This window comes from Budorcas taxicolor, chromosome 14 (genome assembly GCF_023091745.1).
Source record: "Budorcas taxicolor isolate Tak-1 chromosome 14, Takin1.1, whole genome shotgun sequence".
NCBI classification, from domain to species: domain Eukaryota; kingdom Metazoa; phylum Chordata; class Mammalia; order Artiodactyla; family Bovidae; genus Budorcas; species Budorcas taxicolor.
The window spans coordinates 30,237,033-30,257,014 of NC_068923.1; the positions used below are offsets into that span (position 1 = coordinate 30,237,033).

General features: G+C 46.1%; 1 protein-coding gene across 5 annotated transcripts in view; it reads right to left on the reverse strand.

The window, feature by feature from the left end:
- Window positions 1-19,982, reverse strand: part of ZHX2 (zinc fingers and homeoboxes 2) — a 179,864-nt gene that overhangs the window by 5,695 nt on the left and 154,187 nt on the right. For all 5 annotated transcript variants that reach the window (XM_052651422.1, XM_052651423.1, XM_052651421.1 and 2 more), the window contains one exon: window positions 11,184-13,928. In XM_052651422.1, the coding sequence (XP_052507382.1) occupies window positions 11,188-13,704 (2,517 nt within the window). In that variant the 5' untranslated portion in view covers window positions 13,705-13,928 and the 3' untranslated portion in view covers window positions 11,184-11,187. The remainder of the gene's footprint in view (window positions 1-11,183; window positions 13,929-19,982) is intronic.

Below are 19,982 nucleotides of genomic sequence, written 5' to 3' on the forward strand. Positions count from 1 at the left end.
ATGTTGGTAAAAATTTGCCTTTTAGATAAACCTCAATATTAAGGTGGTTCTCCATCTGGCATTTTTTAAAAATAATGGAAGTAGAGTAAATTTACAATATTCTGTTAGTTTCAGGTATACAGCAAAGTGATCATATATATATATATACACACACACACACTATTTTTCAGATTATTTTCCATTATAGATTATTATATTGATTAGAGTTCCCTGTGCTATACAGTATATCTTTGCTTATCTAGTTATATATAGTAGTGTGTATCTGTTAATACCATACTCCTAATTTATCCATCCCCCCTCGTTTCCCTTTGGTAACTATGAGCTTATTTTCTGTGTCTGTGATCTGTTTCTGTTTTTTATATAGATTAATTTGTGTTATTTTTTAGATTTCACATTTAAGTGATATCATGTAATATTTTTCTCTGACTTCACTAATATTCTTTAGGTTCATCCTTGTTGTTGCAAATGGCAATATTTCATTCTTTTTATGGCTGTTATATACATATATATATATAAGCCACATTTTCTTAAGCCAGTTGTCTGTTGCTGGGCACTTGGGTTGTTTACGTGTCTTAGCTATTGCAAAAAGTGCTTCTGTGAATGTTGGGGGTGCATGTATCTTTTAGCGTTTCCATCTTTTCCAGAGTGGGACTGCTGGATCATATGGTAGTTCTATTTTTAGATTTTTAAGGAATATCTTTATTGTTTTCCATCATATTTACATACCAATTTACATTCCTACCAACAGTGTTGGAGGGCTGTCTTTTCTCCACATCCTCTCCAGTATTTATTTGTAGACTTCTTCATGATAGCCATTCTGACAGATACGTTACCTCATTGTGGTTTTGATTTGCATTTCTCTAATATAATTGGCATATTGAGCATCTTTTCATGTGCCTGTTGGCCATTTCTGTGACTTTTTTAGAGGAATGTCTGTTTAGGTCTTCTGCCCATTTTTCAGTGGGGTTGTTTTCTTGATATTGAGTTGTATGAGCTGCTTGTATATTTTGGATATTAACCCCTTGTTGATTGTACAATCAGCAAATATTTTTTTCTTTCAGGAGGTTCCCTTTTAGTTTTGTTGATAGTTTCCTTTGCTGTGCAAGAGCTTTTAAGTTTGATTAGGTTCCATTTATTTATTTTTGCTGTTATGTCTTTTGCCTTGGGAAACTAAGAAAACATTACTACGATTTATGTCTGAGAATATTTTGCCCATACTCCCTTTTATGAGTTTTATAGTGTCATATCTTACATTTAGATTTCTAAACCACTTGAGTATATTTTTGTGTATGGTATGAGAGTATGTTCTAACTTCATTGATTTACATGCAGTTGTCCAGCTTTTGTAATATCACTTGCTGAACAAACTGTCTTTTCTCCATTGCCTAGTTTTGCCTCCTTTGTCAAAGATGAATCGAGTATAGATGTGTGAGTTTATCTCTGGGCTTTTCTGTGCCATTGATCTGTGTGTCTGTTTTTGTGTCAATACCATGCTGTTTTGATTATTTAGCTTTGTATCAACAGTATAATCTGAAGTCTGGGACGGTTATGCCTTCAGCTTTGTTTTTTTTGTCCCCCTATGCTGAAGTTGAAACTCCAATACTTTGGCCACCTGATGCAAAGAACTGACTCATTGGAAAAGACACTGATGCTGCACAAGATTGAAGGCAGGAGGAGAAGGGGACGACAGAGGAGTAGATGGTTGGATGGCATCACTGATTCGATGGACATGAGTTTGAGCAGGCTCCAGGAGTTGGTGATGGACAGGGAAGCCTTGCATTCTGCAGTCCATGGGGTTACAAAGAGTCAGATATGACTGAGCGACTGAACTGAGGGTTGCTTTGGCCATTCTGAGTCTTTTGTGGTTCTGTATAACTTTTAGGATTATTTGTTCTAGTTCTGTGAAAAATGTCATGAGTATTTTGACAGAGATTGCATTAAATCTGTAGATTGCTTTGAGTAGTGTGGTCATTTTAACAATATTCTTCCAATCCAAGAGCATGGGATGTTGTTCTATTTCTTTGAATTATATTTCATTTCTTTTATGACAATGTGTTTTTCCCTATCTTATGGGTATGAACATGTATAATCCTCCAACTATGTATAAATAAAGAAAAATAAATGCTGAACAAGACCATTAAAAAAGCCACAAAAACCAGATTGGAAGGCCAAAGGGTGACCTGGAGAAGGGGAGACAAAGTCAGTTTTTTGGTTTTTGCAGTGTTCCCAGATGTCTGTGGATGGCTCTGGGCCCAGCTCTTGGAACCGCTGGGCTTCAGTTCTCATTTGACCTCTCCCAGGGTGTGTCATGGTGGGCAGGAGCTGGGCTGTGGGAGCTGGCAGCACTCTCAGAGTGAGGCTGGGAAGATACTGGACACAGAGGGCACACAGCCCAGCCCTGTGGCCTTGCTCCTTGGGCAGGCCGCTTCCCCAGAAGGCCCTGCTCCCAGCCACGCTCAGTTCGCCTTGTTAAATGTTCCCTTGCCGGGGCTTGCACAGCACAGCTGTCATCACGATGCCTTCAGATTGCCTGATGAGTCGTACGTCCACAGTGCTCACTGCTACCCCGTGCCCCACCCCCATCTCTCCCACCACTGCGTCTGGCTCACGGAGGATACTCAAATGTCCGTTAATGAATGAAACACAGGGAGAGAGCACGGTACTGTTAGAGGTGGCTGCTTAGACAAGATCGGTGACAAGTTCACATTTCATTTTTTGTTGATTTTTTAAAGAGTGGGCAGGAGGAGAAGGGGGCAGCAGAGGATGAGATGGTTGGATGGTATCACCAACTTAATGGACGTGAGTTTGAACAAACTCCAGGAGGACAGTGAAGGACAGGGAAGCCTGGCGTGCTGCAGTCCACGGGGCTGCAAAGAGCTGGACACCACTTAGTGACTAAACAACAGTGATCTTTACTTATGTGGCCTCTTGCTGAGTCCCTGGGCTACTACCTGGAGTCTTTTCACTTGGTCAGGGACACTCACCCCTGCAGAGAACCAATGGCCTGATGGGTCACTTAGTCCCAGGGCATCAGACTGCAGCTGTGGGGGAAACTGCAAGGTCACTGGGCCCCTTTCCTTGAGGCCACTCTTCAAACATTTCCACCGAGTGGATGTCTCACTTCTCCCTGAACACTGCCCAAGATGGAGGGACCCACTGCCTCCCACAGCTGTCCCTTTCTATCTTGGGGATACCTTGGAATGTTAAAAAGCACTATCTAATTTTTTAGCAAAATCTGTTTCCTTATTACTCTGCCTTTGGGGAAGCATGAAACAATTAGAATTCTTTTCCCATGTGCCAACTTTTCTGTTCCTATTTCTCCTTAATTTTCCCTGTAGGGATTTCCCCTGGGCCCTGTGGACTTGAGAGAGAACACCACAGTCCCTGCGACAGAAACACAAGCAGTGTGGCTTTGATTTGTTAGCTCAATAACATTTCTGAGTCCAACTTTCTTTTACTGGGAGGGGGCATGGGTGACAAGGAAAAAGAATAAGTCATTTCCCAGCGGATGCAGGAAGTTTCGCACTATCCCAAACTGACCCCACATTCAGCCTTGGTCAACTCTGGATGTCTGGTTAAGGCTGTTTCTCTGAAGCAGTTTGGGGACCTCCTGGGCACCTTGCACAGACTTGTACACCAGGTAGATCTCCCTGCTTTTGGAGATGTTCAAAGGCAGAAGGAATCAGGGGCCACTGGGTCTTCCTGCTCCTTTTCCATCAGTGGATATTATCCTGTGGAACTCAAAAGAATCTGAGCAAATGGAATTATATTTTATTTATGCATTAATTTTTTTGTGTGGCTGCATTGCATCTTTTTGATGAAGCACAAGGGGGCTCCTCTCGTGGCATGTGAGCTTAGCTGCCCTACACCATGTGGTATCTTAGTTCCTTGACCAGGGATTGAACCTGAGTCCCCAACACTGGACAGTAAATTCTTGATCACTGGACCACCAGGGAAATTCCTTGGAATCCTATTTTAAACTCACCAGGCAGACTCTGAACATGGTTACAAGTTTGGGTTTGAATTCCAGCTCCACTGTTTTCTAGCTCAGTGACTTTGGGCCAGTTACTTTTCTGTGGCTCATTCTCATCAGATGATGAAAATAATGTCTGTGGAGAGTTGTTCAGTTAACACACATAAAGTGCTTGAGCAGTGCCTGGCATAGTAAGTGCTCAGCAAATGAAACCCCTTGTTGCCTCTGCCCCCTATCCCCACCTTGAGATGCAGGTGCCATGAACACCCCAAAGCATGGGCTTGTACTAGCGGGGCCCCAACCGAAACAGTCAATTTGGAAAGGCAAGATGGCCAAGTTCTTCACATGCGGAAGACTGTGCAATTTCTGAGTTGTGTCCATTGAGCAGATGCTGATGGCAAGGCCACACCCCTATTTTTGGGGCTTTCACTTATATTATCTCACTTGGTCCTGATAACAACAGACAAGTCTACTGGTAAGTGCTGTGGACTGAACTGTGTCCTACCCCAAGTTCTATGCTGAACTCTAATCCCCAGGGTGACTGTATCTGAAGATACAGGGCCTTTAAGGAGGTGTGTACATGCTGTGCTAAGTCACTTCAGCTGTGTCCAACTCTTTGCGACCCTCTGGACTACGGCCAGCCAGGCTCCTGTGTCCATGGGATTCTTCAGGCAAGAATACTGGAGTGGGTTGCCATTTCCTCCTCCAGGGGATCTTCTCAGGGATTGAACCCCTGTCTCTTACGTCTTCTATGTTGGCAGGTAATGAAGGTTAAAGGAAGTCATAAGGGTGGAGCTCCAATCCAACAGGACGGGTATCCTTATAAGATGAGGAAGAGACAGCAGGAGGATAGATGCACAAAGGAAAGGCACGTGAGGACAAAGGAGGTGGCCGTCTGCAAGCCAAGGAGAGTGGTCATGTCAGGGACTAACCTTGCCGGCACCTTGATCTTGAACTTTTAGCCTCCAGAACTGTGAGAAAGTAGATTTCTGTTCTTTAAGCTGCTCAGTCCATGCTCTGCTATTTTGGCAGCCCTAGTTGACTAATACAGTGAGTATTAAAGCTGTAGAAACTTTAATCATAAAAAGGAATAGAATGTATAGGCATGTGGGTGTTCTAGAATTTTCTACCATCCATCTTCCATTTACCACCAGGGAAGAAAGCTCTCAACAACATCTAGACACCTGCAAGATGACTCTCCTGTTTTTTTTTTTTTAAAAAAAAAGATTTATTTACTTTATTTATTTATGGTTGCACTGGGTCTTCATTGCTGCACGCGGACCTTCTGCAGTTGTGGTGAATGGGGGCTACTCTCTACTTGCGGTGCTCAGGCTTCTTATTGCAGCGGCTTCTCTTGCTGCAAAGCATGGGCCTTAGGGCCGCCGGCTTCAGTAGTTGTGGCAGGTGGCCTTTAGAGTTCAGGCTCAATAGGTCTGGTGCATGGTGCTTAGTTGCTCAGCAGCATGTGGGATCTTTCCAGACCAGGGATTGAGCCTGTGTCCCCTGCATTGGCAGGTGGATTCTTTACCACTGAGCCACCAGGGAAGCCCGATGACTTTCCTTTTGCTCCTTCCTTAAGGATTACAGAGGGTCTCAAACTTTGCCTGCTGGGTCATACACACAGAATCACATATAGCCTTTATTGGTGAGTGAGAGGAGCTTCAGGGTATAACTTGATGATGTGTGAGCCCACCTAGCATTCCATTTTTCACTCCTGCGCTTCTTTGAAGTGTGAACTCAGGCAAGCCATAGCCACAGTAGCCACCTTTCAGGCTCCTTGGTGCACCAAGTTCCCCTGTCTCAGGGATATGTTGTCTTCAAGTCTGTTTTCTCTTCTGCCTGGACTGTTTCTCCTCTCTGCCCAGCCAACTCCTACTTAACCTTCTGGATTTCAATTCATCCACTTGTTCAGAGAAACCTTGCCTAACCCCTTAAATCAGGCCTAATTGCTCTATAGTCTCACAGTTCCATGTACCTTTCCTTAAAAAACTCTTGTTACCTGGCAGCATTTCCTTTTTGTTTGATGGAAGATTATTTGGTCAAAGACTATAGGCTCTGGGGCTTCCCAGGTGGCACTCACTAGTGGTAAAGAATCTGCCTGCTAATGCAGAAGATGTAAGAGACGTGGGTTTGATCCCTGGGTCAGGAAGATTCTCTGAAGGAGGGCGTGGAACCCATTCCGGTATTCTTGCCTGGAGAATGCCATGGACAGAGGAGCCTGGCAGGCTACAGTCCATAGGGTTGCAAAGAGTTGGACACGACTGAAATGACATAGCACACAGCACATGGGCTCCATGAGGGCAGGGACACGCTGAGTGCCGCAGCCTTCCAGAGCCCGGCACTGCAGGCTTTCCACAAACACTGATGGATGAATGAGCCAAGGCACTTACTGTGAGCGTCTCTGGGCTAGTTATTTCTCCTCCTTGGGGCCAGCATCTTTCCTCTGAAAAATGGGGGGCTTTGATTTCATTATGTTCTTAAGTTGCTACAAGCTGCCTAAAGTGCAGGGCAAATTCCTAGTGTGAGAAGCTCTGGAATTAGATAAAAGGAAGTGATAGCAGTTAACTCTCCATGAGGTACCAGGGAAGTGAGGCTAATGTACAGTCCATGAGAAGCATCACTCAGTAAATAGCTAGTGATTGATTCTCCAATAGACCTTTCCCTCAAGCTGCTCACACACGGAAAGCAAACTGTCCCCAATTCCTCTCCCCTGATGGCTGTCATCTGATGGGACTAGTGAGTGATGAGGAGAAGCAGAGGACTGAAATACCAGATCCCAGATAACTGGAAGCCAACTCTCTCTAGTAATTCTCAGGTTGTTCAATAGCCCACTGTAGAGCATCTGTTCTGAATCAGGCGCTGGGGGATTCCGGGATTAATTGGGAATGGTGCCTGCCTTCAAGGATCTGGTAGAGGAGAGACAGGGAAAGAGTTAATTACAAATTTTCACTTCTCCATCCATCCGTTCACACATCTGTATTTAGATGGCTAATCTGAACAGATTATAGGGGTATACATATCCTGGATCCTAAATTGTAGCTAGGCTCTAAGACTTGGCAGCCCTGAATATAAGCAAGTTGAATTAAGGAAAATAATTTTTTTCTGACATTTTCACAGAATTTACCTCTTTCCCAAAGCTGTCCTTAATTCTCAGGAGATGGAAATTGGTAGAAATCAGGGGGCAGCAAAGTAGTGAATGAATAGTTGTGTACTAGTGTCCACTTCCGTACAGAATGAGGACATGACCACAGCCTGTTGGTCTAGCCTGGGCGGTGATGGTGCACTTTAGTGAGGTGGTGGGTCAGGCACTGAACTGACATGTGAGAAGGGGGTCTCCAGGCTCCACCAGTCACTAGCTGAGGAAACCAGGGCAAGCATGTCTGAGCCTTAGTTTGGCCTCCTGTAAAATGGGCTTCCCTGGTGGCTCAGACAATAAAGAATCTGCCTGCAATGTGGGAGACCAGGGTTTGATCCCTAGGTTGGGAAGATCCCCGGAGAAAGAGAATGGCTACCCACTCCAGTATTCATGCCTGGAGAATTCCATGGATAGAGGCACCTGGCGGGCTACAGCCCATGGGATTGCAAAGAGTCAGATACAACTGAGTGAAACTTGGGCTTCCCATGTGGCACTAGTGGTAAAGAGCCTGCCTGCCAATGCAGGGGATATAAGAGACGTGGCTTCGATCCCTGGGTCGGGAAAATCCCCTGGAGAAGGAAATGGTAACCCACTCCAGTATTCTTGCCTGGAGAATCCCATGGACAGAGGAGCCTGGTGGGCTACAGTCCATGGGGTCATGAAGAGTCAGACACGACTGAAGCGATATAGCAGGACAGAAAATGAGGAAAGAGCTATACCTCTCTCAGAGGGTTGTCATGAAGTTTAAGTGACTTAGTAGATGTGCTGGCAAGAATGCTGAGCACACGGCATACACAAATAAACAGAAAATCTTCATGGTAGTAGAGCTGGGCTACTCCGTCTGGCCAAACATCAAGGCATACGTCTGACAATCTTTGGCTTAAGTATTTCGACTCATTTTTAGGAAAGGAGTTTCTTTTTGGGCTTCTTATGGGGACAGGTCTCTCAATGAATGGCTTGATAACGGATGGACCCAGAGACTGAATTAAGGTGACCCCAGTCACGGCTTGGGAAGGACTCCTTATCTTTGTGTCTAATCTGAGGGCCAGGTGAGCCTGGACAGTCAGACACTGTCCTGAGCCTTGCCAAGCTTCAGCCTGAGGAACTGGCTGGGGGCGGGGTGGTGGTGGGGTGGGGCGGACGCTCACTCCCATAGAGGAAATCCCATCCTAGAATCAGTTCTCAGCTGCTTACCCAAGTTTTTACATTTATTTTTAATGAAATCAAAACCATGCATTATTTCTAGGATTATATGTGTGGCAATTGCACTCAACTGCAGGTTCCTAGATAAATATGTGTTTAAATAAAGACATCACTGAATATTTATGAATTTCAAGAGACCTCTGTGTTTGGTTCATAAAAGCTGTGAAGTAATTTTGGAGAGTTTTTTTTTCCCTCTTTGAGGTTGAAAGCTTCCTCGAAGGGGTGCCTTGTCTGGAGAATTTTCAGGCACCGTCAGCAGCACAGATCGAGGCCCCTTTCTTAAAACAATGGTGTCTGAAAAATATCAGGAGGCCCATTAGGGATACCAGGTGTTGAGTGGATCGTTTCAGTGTTGAGTAGATCTTAGCGTCTTGTTTAGGGATATTTTCTAGCACACTCCTGTGGCGTTCGCCATAAGTAAGAAGAGGTTCCTGTGTGTTCCTGTTCTTTTCAGGGAGATGGCTAGCTCCTGCTGCCACTCTGTCGCTCCGTTGTGTCTGACTCTTTGCGGCCCCGTGGACTGTAGTCCACCAGCCTCCTCTGTCCATGGGATTTCTCTGGCAAGAATACTGGAATGGGTTGCCATTTCCTCCTGCAGGGGATATTCCTCACTGAGGGATCAAACCCGCATGTCTTTCGTCTCTGGCATTGGCAGGCAGATTCTTTACCAACTGCACCACCTGGGAAGCCCTTCTCCTTGTCTGTGCACTGGGCTAATTCCTTCCTAATCAGCTGAGTCAGCTGTCCCTTCCTCCAGGAAGCCTTCCCTGACCCTCAGCCTGGGTGCCCCTCCTTGTGCTCCCCCACAGCCGTGCACGTCTCCATCATATGATGGAACACCCTGGCGAATAAAAGGAAGAGTAATTTCCTCTGTTGTTGGTTGAGTAAGCTCCAGGGGAACGAGAGCTCTGTCTTTGTCACCCTGCTGTCTCTAGCGCCTAGCACAGTTTTCCACACACAGCAGGCGCTCAGAATGTATCTGTTAAGTTGAATTGAACCCAGCTGTCTACTATGTGGTAGGAGGAAAAAGGCATCATGTAGACATGTTTATGCACCAGAAGAAATCTAGGGCAAACTAGAAGCGTTCACACAGAATCTGATTGGACAAAAAAAAAAAAAAATATTGCTCCTTCATTTTAATATGGGAGATATGAGCTGGACTGGTAGGATCTTTTTTAAATTTAAATTTGTTATTTTATTATTATGTTTTAATTTGGCTGTGATGGCTCTTGGTTGCGCTGTGCAGGCTCTTAGTTGTGGCATGTGGGATCTAGTTTCCTGATCAGGGATCGGACCTGGGCCACCTGCACTGGGAGCGTGGAGGCTTAAATCACTGGACCACCAAGGCAGTCCCAGCAGGGTCTTGTAAGAGGCAAGAAAATGGCCAGAGGGAGAAAGGGGAGGTGGCACCATGGATGATGCCCTTTAACCCCTTCCTATCACCAGCCCCCTTTCCTCACCCCCAACATATTACCACTTCCTCCTGAAAAGTTGAAGGAGAAAGAAATGACATGATGGCATTCTGTGCTTGGCTTCTCATTAAATTGCTCTTCTAAGAGCTGATGGGACCGGCTAAAATAAGGTTTCCAGAGGACTTTACTTGCCAGGTGCCTCGTTTTATGATTGGATAAATGAACTAATGAGTGACATGGCTGGCCAAAGCTGTCTGAGTTCATAAATAAAGAGGTATGGTACTCTCCAAGGCTCTCTTGGGGACCTTATCCATCATTCTGGAGGTTCTACCTTTCATTATGTTTAAAGATGACATGGTGGGGGTGGGGGGGGGGGTCTCTGTTGCTTTTTAAGTGCCCTCTGGAGAAGTCAGCCCAGGCAGACTGTAAATTGTGTATCTCCATGCTGGTCCTAAGCTGCCCTTGGCACACACTGGCTTTGGCCAAGGTAGAACTTTCCCTCCTTATCCTCCCCACCACTATTCCTCCCCACCACCCCCCGTCCCTTTTCTAAACTTAACGCAGGTTTTGATTTGCACAGACCTCTGGTGAAGCGCACACACCAACGGCTCGGTGGCACATCCCATTCTGTGGATGACATGGCCATTAGTAACCATGGTAACCTCCCTACCCAGGCTTCTGTGGCTCCACAGACCTAATTTATACCAGTCTAGTCCAGATTTGAAGGGGTTCTGGGGACCCCGTCAGCGCAGCAACAAGCAAGGTTACTTAATCAGACACACACGGGGGCACCTGCCTTTAGCCACTGCAACACAAACACCAGGGGCTTTCAAAACCTTCCAGGTTAGAGGAAACACACGTTTTTCTTCAGTAAACTTGGACACTTAACTCTTAAAAAAAAATCCAAAAGGAAAAAGAAAAGACATATAATTTCATGTTTGTTTCTTATAGCAGTGAACACAAAACAGGCCTTGTGTCATATTACCTTGTTACCAGACTTTAGAATGGACAGATGCCCAAAGGCCACAGGCAGTGATGTTTCCAACAACCAGCATGCCTGTGTGTGTGCTAAGTCACTTCAGTCTTGTCTGACTCTGCACGACCCTATGGACTGCAGCCTGCCAGGATCCTCTGTCCATGGGATTCTCCAGGCAAGAATACTGGAACGAGTTGCCATGCCCTCCTCAAGGGGATCTTCCTAACCTAGAGATCAAACCCACATCTCTTGTCTCCTGCATTATAAGGCAGGTTCTTTACCACTAGCACCACTTGGGCACCGCCTTGCAAATACGACGTAAAATCTGCCAACCTGTTTTTCTTCCTTTGTTTTAAAAGAGCTTGAGAGGTGAACACATCATCTGCGTCAACAGCTCTGTACCTGATGACTATATTGACACAGTCAATAGACAGAAGGAAGCCCAGCCCCCCGCCCCGGCTCCCCGGGGAACAGGTGGCGTTACCTGTCTAGGCCTGGCCAGGCTCCGCCGGGCCGCTGTCCGAGTCCGAGTCGGCCAGCTCCCCCGCGCCTTCTGCTGCTGTCTGACTCCAGCTGTCCGACCTGTCGGAGGCGGCGTCCTCCTCTCCGACCGTCACCTCCACCCAATCCACGACACCTGACTCCTCGTTCTCGTCACTGGCTTGGCCATCTCGGCTGTTGCCCTCCGACCGGTCCGACGTGGCCTCCGAGGGCTTTGCCGGCAAATTGTCTTTCACCTGGTCGCCACCTGCCTTCCCTCTGGGTCCCGGCTTCTCCAGGTCCTCGTCACAGAGTTTTTTGGGGTCCTTGTAGTACTGATGACCCCCCTCGCTCCCGTTCTTTGGGTTCTCGGTGATGACGGTCTTGACCACTTTCCTCCACGGGGCATCGTAGCCGTGATCGTCCACCGCGTGCTGCGGCTGGTACTGCTCTAGCCACTTCAAGGTTCCAGTTTTGAGCAAGCATCTGTTCTCCTTGAACCAGCGCACAATTTCAGTTCGCACCAGGCCGGTCTTGGCCGCCAGCTGGTCATACTCCTGCGGGGTCGGCCACTGGGTTCGGGCGAACGTGCTCCTCAGGAGATGAACCTGTTCTTGACTTTTTGTAATCGCTGGTGAGGGGCTGGGCAGAGAGCTGGCCAGCTGGGCACTGGAGAGCTGGTCAAGTCGGGACAGAGCACCGTTGGGGGCCGCCACTTCTGGCCCTTTCTTGCCAGACCCCATGGAATCCAGGACGGCCTGCTCCATGCTGTCCCGAAGCTTGCGCCTCTCTGAGAACCAGGAGTCGATCTCTCTCCGGCTCAGCTTCGTCTCCACCCGCAGCCTGTCCAGTTCTGCTTGGGTCGGGAAAGAGCTTTTCAGAAAGCTGTCTTCCAGGATCTTCACCTGACCTTGGGTTTTCTCTTTGAACTTCTGTGGGGTGAAGTCTGGGTACGCATGGTATGTGCGGCCGTGGCGGGAGGCAGCAAGGGCCAGCTGGTCTTTGGCGAGGGATTCGCTGGTGATGTGGACGATGCCCCGTTGACACCGGTACCGGTGGTCGCTGAACCACTTCTTGATCTCGCTCCTGGCGAGGCCGGTCACCTCGATGAGCCGGTAGACCTCAGCGTCGTCGGGGAACTGGCTCTGCAGGAAGCTCGCCTTCAGGTGCGCTATCTGCTCCTTGGTCTTCTTGCGGTCGCTGGCTGGGGTCAGCGAGGGGTTGGCCACCTTGGGTGGGGGCTCTGGCACTTGAGCGACGTGGGGGCGCTTGGGCTCGGGGGCAGCCTGGGGAGTCACCAGAGGTCTCTTCTGCCCGTGGTTGGTCACTCCAGCCACGGCGAGTGTGATGGGGGAGCAGGAGACGGTCGCTGGCCCGCTGGTCACCTGAGTCAGCACCAGGCTGGTCTGGCCGAGGATCTGGCATGGGAGAGCCGTCTGGAGGATGGGCTGTGACATCTTCGTGGGGGCCAACTGGGCGGGCAGCACAGTGATCGTCGGGGGGACGGACTGGATGGTGCCGTTGAACATCTTCTTCCGGGCCTCCTCCACCTCCTCTGGGGACCAGCTGATGCCGTGCTTTAAGCGCTGGGTGGCAAACCAGATTCTGATGTGCTCTTCTGGGTGTTTGGAAGCTGCCGTCAGCCAGGACAGCTCTGCCTGGGTCGGGTAGGGGAACTTGTTGAAGGAGTTGATCATGGTGGCATTGGTATCCAGGGCAGAGTTGTATTTGGTAGTGTTCAGCGGGACGGGGACCTTGGGGACAAGGTTGATATTTGGTGGGAGCTGGACAGAAGGCATGACGTGTCCTAGCGAGTCCTGAAGGAGCTCCACGCCCCCGAGTCTCGAGAGGATCTCAGCGGCATCCGTCACCAGGCGGGCAGTCCCTTCCACGTGGTTCTCAGGGGTGGCCTCCTCCGGCTTCTTGGGCACCTTCTTGGCATCGGCTTTTGGTTTCCCTGGCTTCATGATGGGGGTTTTACTCACTGAGATCCCAGGGTCGCCATCCCCGCTTCCGGGGCCGCTGGCGGTGATGGACACGATGTGGGTGGTGGCGTCAATGGACTGCTCCAAGACGGTCTGATTATTGCGCTTGATGAGCTTCAGCTTGAAGTTGGTCTCCCCGGGATGGAACTTGGAGTTGTGGTCAGACAAGGAGTCGTACTTTTTGGTTGTGAAGTTACATTCGGCACACACGTAGAGGGGGTTGAGGATCACATTGGGGTGTTGCATGTCAACGTGCTCCGTGAACTCGTTCAGGTTCTGCGTGGAGTAGGGGCAGTATTTGCATTCGTAACCACCTTGGAGCTTTTTGGATTGGTTTTCCCCTGTAGATTTCACCTCTATCACTTCATTTTCTTTGGAAGAGTTTTCAGGTTCCGCTGGCCACGTGTCCTTGGCTGTTTCAGGCTGTGGCATGCCAACTCCTTTCTCTTTGGCCCTGTCTGCTTCCTCGGGCACATCTTGTTCTACCACTTGTGATGTCCGAACCATGCACGGGGTGGTGGATTTCCGTTTGCTTGCCATGCTGCCTGTCTGTGTGCAATGGCTTACTTGGGGGATGGGGGCGGATGGGGAAGGGGCAGTGAAATTTTTGGAACTACTCAGATAAAAGGGTTTTGGCTTTACTGCCCCCTCCAATGGCTTTGGCTTCCCTTGAACGCTGAAATCTAGTGCTTGAGTTTCCCGAAATGATTTCGGCACAGAAAACTAACTGTTCCAATGGCAGAACGCAAGAGGCAGCATCATACCTATGGGACAAAAACAAAGACAGTGTCAGTTTCCTCAAAAAGACAAAAGAAACTAGCGATACTTTCCAAGTTGCTCCCGTGACCCATCCCAACTGGCACCCAACGCAAACACCCAGGTAAGCACAGATGGCCTGAGAGCAGCTGCACGTAAAAATGAAGGATCACTTTCTTCTCTTCCGTTCTCTGGGAAGGACAGTGGGCAGCCCAAAACAAACATATGAAGATGCAGGGCATTCATTCATGTTTAGAGACCAACGGGTACAGAAAAGCAACAAAGGTGCTGTGATCTTATGAAGTGGTGGGTAGGGTGGCGGGGGGATCCCTGCCGGTAAAGTGCTGGCTGGGTTCGCAAGTCACTTTTATGGATGGGACATCAGAAACAAGATGTTTATCTGGGGCTGGCAAGTGGCATGTATACGGGCATTAGAAAATGGATATGAATGTTTTCGTTTCTTATCATAAAAGGAGCATCACTACAGAAAATGCATCAAAGTATAATAAAGAAAAACATCATCCCAGATATCACAGTTCCTTCATTTCCCTTGAACATTTCCCATTTTCACAAACATTGAGCAAAAGGATGATTAAAGCATGATATTACATTTTAGGGATACACCACACATGATGTATTTGTCTTTGGACTTTTATTCCTAATTTCTGACTCTTCTTGACAAAGCTGCAGCTAACATCCTTAGTCCTTACTTCTGATAACAAGCTTTGGATGAATGCTTAGAAATAAAAGCACTGGGTCCAAGGATGTCGACATTTTAAATTCTCTTGACTCTTATTGCCAAGTTTTTGCTCCATTTGGCCTTTTCTCCGGCAGTGAATGAGTGCCTGAATCACCACTGAGATTACGTGAAGTATTACCACTAAAAGCCCTGCCAGTTAGATATGGGAAAACTGTTTTAATATGCTTTGGTGCTTCTCTTGATTGCTAATAGGGATGAACAGTTTTCAAAGATTCACCTGCCATTTGTATTTTGTGAATTGTGGATTTATGCCATTTTTGTATTGTGATGCCCAGTGGTTTGATTATTAATTTACAAGAGTTACTGCCATATTAAAAATATTAGTACTTTTCTGTGTTTGTTGCAAATTTCCCCCATCTGTCATTTACCTTTTAGTTTTGTTTATGGTTATTTTTCATGTTTTACAGGTAGAGAATTTTTAATTTTTAGCTGGCAAATTTATCCATCTTTTTCACAGTGATTTTAGAAAGTGGTTCCCTGCTTTGATAGCTGAGACCTATTATTCTATGTTTTCTTAGAGTGTTTTGGCTTTATTTTTTACATTTAACTCATCCGGACTTGAACTGATCTTGGGGTAAGCTATGAGATACAATTCTAACCATTTTTCTAGAAAGTTATCAATTATCTTAGTAGCATGTATAGTGTTTTTTTTTTTCTCACTAATTTGTGAAACCACCCTGGTCATACATTAAATTTTTATAGGGTATTTCTCGATTATATCTGCTCTGTATCTCTTATCTAGCTATTGAGGCTTCCACTTATGCTTCACTTAAATTTTTTTTCCCCATAGATTAGAGAATGTTTCAGTATCAGGTAGAGTTCCTCTTTATCGTTCTTCATTTGTCAAACAATTCTGTTTTTTTTCTGATCACCTATTAACATAAATCAGTTCTCATAAATCAGAATCATCTGCAAAATAAAATTCTGTTAGAATGTTGATTGGAATTTCATTAAACAAATATTAATTTAGGAGTGCAGGAGCAATCTGGGGCTTCCCAGGTGGCTTAGTGGTAAAGAATCTACCTGCCAATGCAGGAGATGAGGATTTGGTCCCTGGGTCGGGAAGATCCCCCGGAGAAGGAAATGGCAACCCACTCCAGTATTCTTGCCTGGAGAATTCATGGACAGAGGAGCCTGGCGAGCTAGAGTCCATGGGGTGGAAAAGAGTTGGACATGACTTACTGACTAAACAAGAACAATTTGCTTATAAGGAGGTAGGATATGTTACTAGAACCCCACCAGGGGAAGTGATGGGCTGGACCATGCTGAGTGTCTGAAGGCATGGACTTCTGTAGAGGAGAGCATTTCGTTGCGTGTCTACCGGAGTGGGGAGATGGGTGCTGAAACAGGGATAGCCGACATCCAGGGAGAAGGGATGCAGATGGCATATCCCCTTCTGTCCCTCTCCCTGGCCTGGGTTCGAGTCCCACTTAAGAGAGGTCTCAAGGTAGAATTAACGGACTTACTTTCAAGAATAACCCTCTGGAGCGTGGGGGCCCACTTATCTGCTTAGGGGGTCAGGTGACAAACCTGAGCAGGACCCGGGAGGGGGCACCCTCCACCCCCGCAGGTGAACCCAGAACCCTGGCCACTCTGAGGCATTTTCCTGCTGGGCAATTTCCTCAGCAATAGCTATGGGTCCCGCAAGGCACTGCTGAGGACGGGACATGGACACAGCAGAGCAGGGAGGAAGTATGTCTTTTTGCTGACTATACCCAAACTGACATGTTCAGCTGAACATCAGACTCTTATTTGAAAATTCATTTAATTATTTGGCTGTGCCAAGACTTAGTTGTGGCATGCTGACCTTTAGTTGAGGCATGTGGGGTCTAGTTCTCTGACCAGGGATCGAACCCAGGGCCCCCTACATTGGTAGTGCTGAGTCTTAGCCACTGGACCACCAGGGACGTCCCTGAACATCAGGTTCTTGATTTTCCCCTTCAAACACGGGCTCCCTCTTTCTCAAGTTCTTCATCTCCACCAATGGCTCTATCAAGGCACACTTGGGCCAAAATGCTCTTCACCCCACCCTCAAATTAATCCACCAGCAATCCTGTTGATTATCTTCAAAATAAACCAGTACCAGACCACTTCCACCTCTCCCTGCCTTGCGTAAGCCATGTCCATCTCCCGTCTGGAAACCTCCCACGGGCCTCCTGCTTCTTTCCTCTCTGAAGCAGCAGAGGAATTTTTTTCAGCTTCTTGATGGGCTTTATTTATGGTTTGAAATTCATTTTGGTGCTGAAAAGGGCTTAAATGTTTTTTTAATCTGCAAAGTTCTTTTTAATTGAAGTATAGTTACGGTATAATATTATATAAATTACAGGTGTACAACAGTGATTCACAATTATTAAAGGTTATGCTCTGTTTCTAGTTATTATAGCTATATACTCCACATTGTACAATATATCCTTGTAGCTTATTCTATGCCTAATAGTTTGTACCTCCTAATTTCTTACTCCTATCTCGCCTCTCCCCCTCCCCTCTCCCACTGGTAACTACTAATTTGTTCTCTGTGAGTCTACTTCTTTTTTGGTATTTTCACTGATTTGCTGTATATTTTAGGTTCCACACATAATTGATATTATACAGTGTTTTTCTTTTTGTCTCTGACTTCTTTCACTTTAGCATAATACCTTCCAAGTCTTCCATGGTGCTGCAAAAGGCAAAATTTCATTATTTTTATGGGTGAGTAATATTACAGTGTGTGTGTGTGTGTGTGTGTGTGTGTGTGTGTGTGTGTGTGTGTGTGTGTGTAACACATCTTTATCCATTCATCTGTTGCTTCCATATCTGGGCTACTGGAAATAATGCTGCTATGAACATTGGGATGTATGTACCTTTTCAAATTAGTGTTTTGCTTTTTTAAAGAAATATACTCAGGAGTGGAATTGCTGGGTCAATGGTAGTTCTATTTTCAGTTTTCGAGAAACATCCATACTATTTTCAACAGTGGTTATATCAATTAACATTCCCACCAACAGTGTATGAGGGTTCCCTTTTCTTCACATCCTTGCCAACATTTGTTATTTGTGTTCTTTTTGATGAGAGTCATGCAGAAGATTTTAAGATAGTACTTTTTAATATTCAAAATTTACTTATATAAATAAGTAAAGAGGAAGAAGCAGGAGTGTCTATCCATTTTCTCCTAATATAGCAGTTACTGGCCATATGTGGCTCTTTAAATTCATATTAATTAAAATTAAATAAAATTTAAACTCCAGTTTTCATTTGCACACATCAAGTGCTCAGTAACCACACCTGGCTGGTGGCTATTGTATTAAGCAGTGCGGGACACTGCCCTTATTGAGGGACCTTCTACTGGGCGGTGCTGTTCTAGAATATAAGCTCCACAAAGGCAGGAACTCATCACTGTGGTTTCCTTGGAGCCTAGACCTGTATTTGGTCTGCAGTATGCTTTCCACAAAGATTGGTTAAAGCAACTGCAAGATGGCTGCCTGAGGGAACCGCTACTGATGCAGAGGCATGAAGTATGGGAAAATCTCTCATGGGTGCTCAATGAGTATGTGTGCACACGGGCATGCCTGCACTTGCATGTAGGTGCATGCATGTTGCTTGTGTTTGTGTGCATGCCCATGTGTCTATGCATGTGTGAAGGTGTGTTGAGTGTACACCAGGGTTCATGTGATGGAGAACTCTGTATGGGAAAAGAGGTACCCAGTTCTGCAGGGGGTATCACTGATACACCAGAATGTGGCCAAATTTGCACCCAATAGCCAAGAGGCTTGGGTCTTTGAATTATGAACTTTAAAAGAGAGGGAGCAAAAGGAGACTTTTCTGCTGCAAAACAAAGAAATGAAGCAGAAATAGGTTCAGGGGAGAAAAGAGACTTTTTTTCACAGAAACTCCTTTATCTAGAATTATTTAAATCTGTTGACAAGTGAGGCCAAGAAATGAGCCAAATAGTGGTGAAATATCCTAAAAGCTTTTTGATGTTCTAAAAACTGTGGTTCAGAATAGACGATATTTTTTAAAATGTATTTGGCAACCGGGGATCCAAACCACAGCAGATTAAAAAGAAGGAAAGATGAAGAAAGGCAAGAGAAGGGTGGGGAGGGCTCATAAAACAGTGAGTCTTTGAAGCGTTCCTCTCCCAGGGGCCTCCCCGTGGAGCTGCAAGAACCACTGTGCTTGGAAGAGTAATCCGGGCACAAGGGGGAGAGTGTCTGCAGAGCGGTAGAGAGTTGGCGTCTGTCTTTCTGAAAGTCTGTGAGCCACCAGTGAGAGGTCATGACTAGTGCCATGAGGCCTGCCACTCGCCGGCATGAGGGCTGCATATTTCTGGCCAGGTTTTCAGGTTCAGGTGTACACTGGCCTAAGTTAGCAAAAAAGAAAGAATGCAAGCAGGCATGCATGCGTATTTATTTTTTTAAGGACAGATGGGGTGCTGTGTTCCCCCAACCCCTTGTGAACCCAAAGTGGAGAAGTTATGACTTTCAGCCAACCTGTTATCCTCTTCCTCACTATCTGGTCCCCCATTCTCCACCCGTATGCCTTATGAGTCTGTGTGAATGCCCACTGGCTTTCATCTCTGGGGACTGTCTTCCAACTCCGCCTTCTGTGCTGTCAGCAAGTCTCTTAGGTTGGGTTGTGTCTTACTCCCCACTGGATACTGTGTTATTGTATCAAGTGTTCTTATCAGGTCTGCCTTCAGTGTCTTTTATGCTTTATTTTATTCATTGGAAGTTGCAGTTATTAACTACAGGACAGAAACAAAATAACAATCTATAGACTATATGTAAGCTATAAAAACTGTTGATACAATGAACACTGTGTATCATCACCCAATATAGGGAAAAAAGATTACAAATACCTTTGAAGTTTCCTCTTTGCCCTTTTCACTTCCTATCCCCCTCCCTTCCTTCCTAGGGGTGAAAACTATCCTGAATTTTATGTTTATCATTCTCCAGCATTTGTTTACAATTTCTCTACATGCTTGTGTCTTTATTTTTTAAAATTTTTGGCTGTACCTCACAGCATGTGGGACCTTAGTTCCTTGAGCAGGGATCAAACCTGTGCTCCCTGCACTGGAAGGCAGAATCTCAACCACTGGACTGCCAGCAAAGCCCAGCTTGTGTCTTTAAATTGTAATATATGGCTAACACTTTCATCAGTAATGTATGAGCTTAGTGAGGAATAATTTACATATCCTATAAATCCACCTATTGTGATGGTATGGTTCAATGATTTTGGGGAGTAAATTTGTAAAGTTGTGTAGCCATCACCACACTTATTTTAGAATATTTCCCTCTCTCCAAAAAAGATTCCTAGGGCCCTTTTG